Here is a 9,506-nt window from a genome sequence, read left to right on the forward strand (position 1 = left end):
CCAGACAGCAGTGACTTGTGTGGTGGATTTAGGTTTATGTCTGTGTAATATATTTGTTTTAACCTAACTGAAAAAAAACACTTTGGGAGTCTTGGCCATGTGCACAGATTGGCCACTAAAGGGCAGCATGTGATAGATTTTAACAGAAGGAAGACAAAGCAGATCATAAAATGTTTGATTTTCTGAATAAAAGGAAGCTGTCATATCTATTACAGGACATGATTTATGTGCTCCTAAATTAATGGATTTATTCAGTATTAAAAACATGTACAAGATCAGACAGATGTGATTTGTGTAGTAGATTTAGATTTAGATCTGTGCAATTTATTTGTTTTTAATGTAACTGAATGAACAATTCAAATGTTTAATGTTTCTGCAGGTCATGTTAAAGCTGTTGTGAGTGTAAGTCCTGATAATCACGTGTTCAGAGGAGAGACTGTGACTCTCAGATGTGACATACAGGGAGAAGGAGACACTTGGAGGACATACAGCTGGTATAAAGATGGCAGCAGTATCTACCCATACGTCACATCCAATACATACACATTCAACTTTGTTGAACAGTATAACAGTGGTACATACACCTGCAGAGGGTACAGGGGAAGAGACTCTCAGAGCTCAGAGATCAGTAATGCTATTACATTAACTGTGTCAGGTGAGTTTGGACTGTGAATTCAGCCAATAGACATTCATAGCAAGGTTGTTATTGTGTGTGAGTGATTTTAAACACCCAATAACTTGTATTTGCTGTGTTACAGTGATACCCCAGGCAGTACTGAGTGTGTCTCCACAGAGCTGGCTGACTGAAGGAGACTCAGTGAGTCTAAGCTGTGAGGTCAGAGACTCCTCTACAGGCTGGACATTCAGCTGGTACAGAGCTGTTCCCTACAGAGAATGTGTAACTCCAGTAACAGACATTCATGACTCTGTGAGGTATTGTGTTGAAATCCTCTCAGACAGCATCAGAGGAGCTGGAGGCTCCTACACTCTCAGTCCTGCTGCTCTACATCACACAGGAGTTTATGTGTGCAGAGCAGAGAGAGGAGAATCAGCCTATCAGACACAGTACAGCAACACACAGCCACTATGGATCACTGGTGAGGACATACAACAGTGTGTATGTGTGTGTGTGTGTGTGTGTGTGTGTGTGTGTGTGTGTGTGTGAAACATCAGATAATCACATAAATACAATCAAAAGCCTAGCTAGATGTTATTAACTAGATATTATTAAAGCGGTTTTCTATTATCAAAGGAGGCATCAAACCGGTTGTAATATTTCCATGTTAAACGTGTTCACTACACTTTTGCTATGATAAGACAATAACAATAACACACGTGATGTATAATTTCTGTTTCTAAGGTCTGTCTCCTGCAGTTTCTCTGATCATCAGTCCCAGTAGAACTCAACACTTTAGAGGTGAATCTCTCTCACTGAGCTGTGAGGGACAGAGTGACTCTCCTGGATGGAGAGTGAGACGATACACACACAGTGGGAGTGTGTCAGATTGTTCATCACTCTGGGGATCAGTTACAGGATCTACATGCACCATCAGATACCTCTACACATCCCACACTGGAGTGTACTGGTGTCAGTCTGAATCTGGAGGGAGCAGCAATCCTGTTAACATCACAGTGCACAGTGAGTCTGCATGTAGTGCACTCACTAGTTAAGGAGAAAAGGAAATGTTTGATAACTATATTATAGTTCACAATATATAGAACTATCAGTTACTGACTAAGAAAACTGTTAACAAGTTAATAAGAAAAGCTGTTTAACATCTTCTCAGTGTGTGTGTGTGTGTGTGTGTGTGTGTGTGTGTGTGTGTGTGAGAGCGAGAGAGAGAGAGAGACGTTAGTCTGCTTTCCAATAATTGGGTGTATTGTGTGTGTGTTCTGTGTCCCTGTTGTGTAATACTCAGTATTCATGCTGGAATCCTTCTCTCTGTAAAAGATGAGTAAAGTGATTTCTCTGTTCTAGATGGTGATGTGATTCTGGAGAGTTCTGTCCATCCTGTGACTGAGGGAGATCCTCTGACTCTACACTGTTTACTACACTCCACTATCACATCACACCTCAGAGCTGATTTATATAAAGATGGATCACTCATCCAGACCCAGACTGCAGGAGAAATCACCATCCGTACTGTCTCAAAGTCAGATGAGGGTGTCTACTACTGTAAACACCCAGAGAGAGGAGAGTCACCACACAGCTGGGTCTCAGTCAGAGGTCAGAATCTAAAGATTTCACATCTTTATTATTAGACCAATTTAACCAGAGCCTCAGATGTATGTTGGCAAGAAAATAATTTTATAATTCTGAATCTTGGAGCAGTAATTCTGTCAACATCACAGTGCAGGGTGAGACTCCATGTAGTGAAATTACGCTTGTACTGAGTTTACTGTGAACACCATGAACACCATGTCCTGTCCCTGACTGAACTTTCTTCAGTTTATATATTTGTATTTTCATATGCATTTGAGTATTTGAGACTATGTATACACATCAGTTACATTTAGTCATTCAAGCCATGTAAAGTAACTGTTACCCATCATTTTCTAAGAGACAGAATAGATGTTTTCTACATATTCTATCCACAGCAAAAACAGGAAATCAAATTACAGTAACCCAAGTATTCAAGGAAACATCCCCATCTTGTGGTGTGAATCAGTATTTACATAAACGTAACATAAAGCGTTCACATGGAATCCAGTTACATTAATTAAAGATTAAATGTACATGTAATACACTCATTTATTATAGAAAAATAAAATGCCATTATATTGCTGGATATATTGTAGATAACTGGTTCCAGTGGCGTTGTATCTATTTGTAAACTAGGGGCCATTTTAATTCTAGGACTGGCTGGGAGCGTTTTAGACAATAAAAACATTTGTGTTCATTTCTGTTGACTTTAAGAACCACCTGTACTGTCACCACATTACTTCTACTGTACTATCACCACATTACTCCTACTGTACTATCACCACATTACTCCTACTGTACCATCACCACATTACTCCTACTGTACCATCACCACATTACTCCTACTGTACCATCACCACATTACTCCTACAAGTGTCACATTACTGGACAAAGTGTCCAAGGTGGTACTGGATGGAATAATTAAGTGACTCACAGTCATGGGTTCACGTTTTACCCTCCAATCACAATCAGATCCCACATAATCTCCAGATAATCTCCACAAAACACAGTGCTTAATGGATTAGAATTAGAATGCAGCATCGTGGGTCTAACCTGTTTATTATAATATATGTAAATACAGAGTGACTCCAGGAAGACACTGGGGGTCAGTCAGCTTTAACATGCAGTGTTCTCCATCTCTTTCCACAGATTTACCCACAACTACACTGACTGTGGAGTCTCAGAGTCCTGTGTTCACTGGAGAGTCAGTCACTCTGAAGTGTGAGGTTCAGGGTTATGATGCATGGACATATCAGTGGTATAAGAAGAAAGCTCAGAGTCAGTGGACTACAGTGTCTCAGTCTGTGTTTGACACTGTAAACAGAGAAACTCTCACCATCAGTGGAGATGCTGTAGTTAATGGGGATCAGTACCAGTGTAGAGGAGAGAGACATGACAGACCAACAACATCAAAGAGCAGTAACATTGTTACCCTCACTGTACATGGTAAGATCACTGCCACTTAATGAATTTAACAGCTATTGTATTAATTTAAATTATTGTTTTTAAATAATTTAAACCATTTGTAGTTAGCAGCATAATTCACACTCCATGTATTGTGTTTACTGGGCACAAGGAAATTAGAGCTAGACTGTAATTGCAGTTACACTACATGGTATCAGAGCTGTAATGTAATTACAGTTACACTACATGGTGTTCGTGCTGTACTGTAATTACAGTTACACTGCATGGTATTAGAGCTGTACTGTAATTATAGTTACACTACATGGTATTAGAGCTGTACTGTAATTACAGTTACACTACATGATGTTCGTGCTGTACTGTAATTACAGTTCCATTACATGGTATTAGAGTTATACCGTAATTACAGTTACAGTTATCTTAGTGTTATTATGTCATTACAAACTTATAATGGCCCTTAAAAGTGATACACAAAATTTATAACAACAAATCAGCTCTGTTAGAGCAGGTGAAACACTGAACAGGGCTGTACTGTGATCCTACAGGACTTTTATTTTGACACCACTACTTTAAAGGCATTTGTTTCCCCCCTGCACTACAAGACCTGATCTCACTAATAGCGCCCCCTTCTGTGTTGAAGAAGAGAGTACACAGTGACCTCACATAGTCTGGAGCAGAGACTTGTGACAAATAATTTTGATTCATGTGATGTTTTTGTTCCCATGAGTTCAGCTGGTGATTCCTCCTCTCTTGGCCTGGTTGGTTTGACTGTGGGACTGAGTTTGGTCATGTTCTTCATCTTACTGACCCTGCTGTGGTGCTACAAAACCAAGAAAGGTCTGAGATCAGCTGCAGGACATTTATGAATAGTTTAAATATTATATGTTTGTATAATACACATCATGAAACCTTTTATAGTATTAAACATTTTTCCTTTATTTCCATGTTGCCTTGGAGCAGAATCTCTGTGTCGCTGTACTGGGAGTCAGTCAGACATCAATCAGACATCAGATCAGACCCAGAGAGAGTCAGAAGGTGAGGGGTGTCAGTCACACCACTGTACACTGCTCAGACCATGAGACAACAGCAACTTTCCTTATTAACAATTAACTTAAAGCTTTATCTTCTCTAAGACAATTTAAATAATCCTTCATCACTTGTGATTCATTCTCTACTGTGTCCAGTAATTTACTGTAATTTACTTTTCCTTTAACCCCAGAAGCTGCCCACATATATGACACAGCTGAGCCAGCAGACAGGAGCGGCACAGGTAAAGATTTCATTTCCCATTGAGTGTAGTAGTGAAAGACTTGAACAGAGTGCAGCTATACAGTAAAGCGCAGAAACCTGTTGTAGTAATAAACAGTGTACTCTGTGATAAACACACTGCACTCTGTTTCAGATGAACCTGCAGATGACTTCAGTGATGTCACTTACGCTCAGGTCATGAAACATAACAAGAAAAGCAGGAATAAAGGTACATCCACATCTCCCTCACACTGGGATTTAATTCACAACTCACACACAACATCACTCTATTATACATATAAGTATCAGGTTCTGTATAACTACACACTGGAGAATACAGTCTGATCTACATCACTATTGTATATATATAAGTAACAGGTTCTGTATAACTACACACTGGAGAATACAGTCTGATCTACATCACTATTGTATATATATAAGTAACAGGTTCTGTATAAATACACACTGGAGAATACAGTCTGATCTACATCACTCTACTGTATATATACTACTATATATATCTCCTATATAATCATCACATGAGACAAAGGAAACACATGCTGGTCTCCAAAAGCAGCAGCAGTGCAATGTTGGAAAGAAGTGTGTATGATGAGATGTTATTGGTTGATTGGTTAGAACACTAAAGGTCAGTGGGAGGTCACGCCTGTGTTTGCTTTGGTTTTGTTCTCTGTTACTGCAGACACTGGTGCTGGACCCAGTGAAGTCACTTATGCTGAGGTCGAACTGAAACCAAAACAGAAAGCAAAGAAAAAAGAAGGTACATGAAAAGGAGAAACTTTAGTCACCTACAGCAGTGACACACCAAGATACAGCTGACCTGAAGAACTCTTAAGATCCTACGTTTTGATTCACTGCTTAGTAACTGTGTGCTTAGTTACCCACTGTAGGTTATTCAGGTCATGTTGTGTTTAATCATTTGGAGGGTTGGAGTTCTTCTTGTGGTCTAATTCAGGCTCTTTTGTCCCTACTAGAGAAGAGCAGAGTGGGGGCAGACACTGTGTACTCAGAGCTGAGGCAGGACTCACACAAAGGTCAGAGCTCCAAGATCTATGGTATGATTTCAGAGGTACCAGGCTGTACCGAGCCACTACTGCACCCAAAGACCTAAAGGAACACTATAACTGTTCATAAGAAGACCTTAAACCAGTCATTCAAAACCATTTAACAGTGAAGGAAACAGAGCTGAAGCCAGTCAGCAGATATCACTCCATAGAGTGCTCACTGATCTCCACTTCATTCATTACTGTCAGTACCAGCTGTTGTGGTTGGAAGATTTTTAATAAACATGACTCAGTGAAAAAGAAGCCAGTGTTCATTTTAAACTTTATTTCAAGTGAAACTGAATATCAATGCAAAGTGACTTCTGCTCAGATTTATATTAATTAATAAACAATCATGAAACATGTAAGAGCCTTTCACTGTTTATGTGCACAGAACTGAACCTACCAGCTTTGTTAAATATAGGACAGGTAGTGTGGAGCTGAACTGACAGTGATTCTATGTACATTAAACAGAAATAATGACTGATCCTAATGAATGTTTTCAAATCATCTTTGTCAAGGTTGTTGAGGAACAGCAGAGACTGCTGGGAAACAGAGTTCATTCTCCTGTGTTACTCCCTCAAGATTCTACAAGACCAGGAGTTTAAACCCTCTTATCCAAGTATTCATTAATTTATTTGGTTTAAACACATTTTAAATGATCATGTCAGATACTCATGTCTACAACAGGAAGGTATTTTTATAACAGATGGAGATGTAACAGGTTGGAGGTAAAATCTCTTACAGTGAAAGTGTAGTTTTACCATAAGGAACATACTAGTTTCACTCTTAGTGTAGAAATGCTTTATAACATTAGAATTGTTTTGCTTGTGTGTTTTATCATGTGAATCTAAATATGAAGTGTGCTGGTTGTAGCATAAACATTCCAGGAGAATCAGATTCAGTGGTGTTGGAGTTCCTTCTCTGTAGAGGTGATGAGTGTGTGAGTTCTGTGTGGCTTCACAGCCAACAGACCTTCTGTCTTTTCAGCTGTTCTGAAGCTTGTGATTGAGTGACTGTTTATCTTTGTGTGTTTGTTACTAGAGTCACTCAGAGAGATACATTATGCTCCACTTTTTAACTTTGATCCAAGATTTTTTTTTTTTTTTTGCAGTGTTATGTAACTGCAGCACCTTGTAAATTAAAGACCTGGAGATTCCTGGTGATCTTCTGTAGTGAGCCTCACTAGGGTTTAACCCTAATCCTAATCCTGGTGATCTTCTGTAGTGAGCCACACTAGGGTTTAACCCTAACCCTACTCCTGGTGATGTTCTGTAGTGAGCCTCACTAGGGTTTAACCCTAACCCTAATCCTGGTGATCTTCTGTAGTGTGCCTCACTAGGGTGAAGGAATCAATATTTATTTGTTTTATTTTGAGATTATTTTTTATTAAGTTTTATATTATGTTTGTGTTTCTGTACTTTTCTAAATGTCTCTGTAACTTTTCTGTGCCGTGGTGTCTGGTATCAAGATCAGGAGGTGATGACTCTCACGAGGTGATGACTCTCAGGCCTCATTCATACCTCTCTCTATCCATCATCCTCCCTCTCTCCTCTTCCTGTCTCTCTCTCTATCATCCTCCTCTCTCATCCTCTCTCTGTCTCTCTCTCTCTCTCTCTCATCCTCTCTCCTCCTGTCTCTCTCTCTGTCTCTCTCTCTCTCTCTATCCTACTTCTTCATCTCCTCCTGATCTCACTTCTGTGTTGTTGAATTAACTACTCATTGTTAGGTTAGCACCCTACTTTTTGATGAAAAAAAAATCTGATCTGAAGTTTTTATATGTGCACAAATAAACATCAGACTCTGAGGATCAACACAAGCTCCTGACTCTTCATTGCTGAATTTCTAATCCTAATCCTAATCTTAATCCTAATACTGATGATTGTCATGATTAGTCCCTCCCATCTTCCTCGTTCCATGTTTTCCTTGTCTTGTGTATTTTAGTTCCATGTCATAGTTTCGTTTTCTCCACCCCTCGTTTGATTGCTTACACCTGTTTCTCATTTCTACCTTGTTAAATTCATGTATTTAAACCCTGTTGTGTTCCTGGTATCGATGCTGTTCATTGCATGTTTATCTGAATGGTTGTGTTTCTTTGTACTCTGTGCCTTCATGTTTCCTAGTCTTTGTTATAGCCTGCTTCCCCTGTTTGCCTTTGTGTGTTTTGTTTGTTTAATCGTGTATCTCTGTGCTCTCTGTGTTGGTAATATGACCCTGGACTGCTACAACGACTCAAGAACGAGGGATCACAGAAGCTGGGCGGGACTAATCATGACAATGATGTTCTCTAGTGGGCAACCCCAGTGAGTCTCAACACTACAGACTGAAGGATATGAAATACATATCACGGTCAGTATCACAGAACTGGACTGTCCCACCATTACTAATGTCACCAGAACCACCACTATTACTATTACTCCACTGGTTCAGGAGGACACTACCTCTGGTCACCACAGATCAGCCCCAATACAGTACTGAGCTCCTCCCCCTTGTCAATCACTCCATCGTGTTGCACCCTTGTTTGGTAATTAGTATTAGTGTGATTAAGCATTTCTTGTTGTGTAGTTTAGTTGGGGAGTCTTACTGATACACTGCTGAAGCGTTCTTTAAGTCTTTATCAGTCTAACAGGTTTTTGAGCTTACCTTTGTCTGTTACTGTTGCTTTGGCTCCCTTGATATTTTATTTCTTCAGGCAGTGGTAGCTCAGTGGTTAAGGTACTTGACTTGTAATTTGAGGGTTGTGTGCTCGAGCCCCACCACTGCTAAATTGCTACTGTTGAATCCCTGATCAAGGCTCTTAACCCTCAATTACTGAAGTTATATTCTGTCATAATTGTAAGTTGCTTTGGATAAAAGCATCATGGTATTTTTGACCTATGCCTGCTGTTTCAGATTGTGGTACTGGATGTGTGTTTAGGATTTATCCACCACACATTAAACTCACTCGGGTTAAACTTTGGTTCCTCACATGTTTTCTGGTGTCGTGTGTGTGTGTGTGTGGACGTCACTTTCCTTTGTTGTCTGGTTTTCTTAGTATGTGTCTGAGGACACTGAGACTCAAAACACAACATCTGTAACCCTTTTAACTGGTTGGATCATTTTATTGATGTTTTAGTAATACAAGCCTCTAGAGATTATATTTAAAATAATTTAATTGGTGTTTTCTTTTGTTTTATTATTATTTACTGTTAATGCAAAAGGCAAAGATGTGCTTCATGTACCTTGACCAGATGCAAATGTTCTGTAAAGCAACATTCATGAATTTGATAAAATTGTTATAAAACATTTATAACTTTACTTAGGGTCCCTTTGATATACAATGTAATATTTCATGTGCCATTTCACATAAATATTTAACACAGTTCTTATACTGTATAACATGTATGACGGTTCTGGGTGAAATACATAAATAATCTCATTTGAACTTACAGTGATATGCTCTCCTATTTATGGAGAATTACCCATCGGCCACCATTTAGACAAGTGTTACTCTCCTACTTTAGCACAGTGCAAATTCAGTCATCAAGCTCATTATTTTCCACTGATTTTTGTAGCTGTATAATCAACCACCT

At 39.2% G+C, this 9,506-nt stretch overlaps 1 protein-coding gene and 1 long non-coding RNA gene across 3 annotated transcripts in view; both read left to right on the plus strand.

Moving 5' to 3' along the window:
• The window catches only part of LOC118240596 (Fc receptor-like protein 5), a 7,242-nt gene extending 2,751 nt beyond the window's left edge, over positions 1-4,491 (plus strand). The window contains exons 3-8 of the mRNA XM_081704888.1: positions 380-655; positions 759-1,097; positions 1,361-1,639; positions 1,979-2,227; positions 3,353-3,649; positions 4,358-4,491. Coding sequence (XP_081561014.1) covers positions 380-655; positions 759-1,097; positions 1,361-1,639; positions 1,979-2,227; positions 3,353-3,649; positions 4,358-4,491 — 1,574 coding nt within the window. The remainder of the gene's footprint in view (positions 1-379; positions 656-758; positions 1,098-1,360; positions 1,640-1,978; positions 2,228-3,352; positions 3,650-4,357) is intronic.
• A 62-nt stretch (positions 4,492-4,553) lies between these two features.
• On the plus strand, positions 4,554-8,888 carry LOC145652912 (uncharacterized). 2 transcript variants are annotated; one of them, XR_014119190.1, is made up of 5 exons: positions 4,554-4,660; positions 4,845-5,102; positions 5,574-5,651; positions 5,866-5,946; positions 6,456-8,888. It is a non-coding gene; the product is annotated as an uncharacterized LOC145652912 (long non-coding RNA). The 2 variants fall into 2 exon arrangements; XR_014119189.1 differs by having other exon boundaries at positions 5,866-5,925.
• Positions 8,889-9,506: the final 618 nt, after the last annotated feature.

This window comes from Electrophorus electricus, chromosome 21 (genome assembly GCF_041902795.1).
Source record: "Electrophorus electricus isolate QZ-2024a chromosome 21, ASM4190279v1, whole genome shotgun sequence".
Lineage (NCBI taxonomy): Eukaryota > Metazoa > Chordata > Actinopteri > Gymnotiformes > Gymnotidae > Electrophorus > Electrophorus electricus.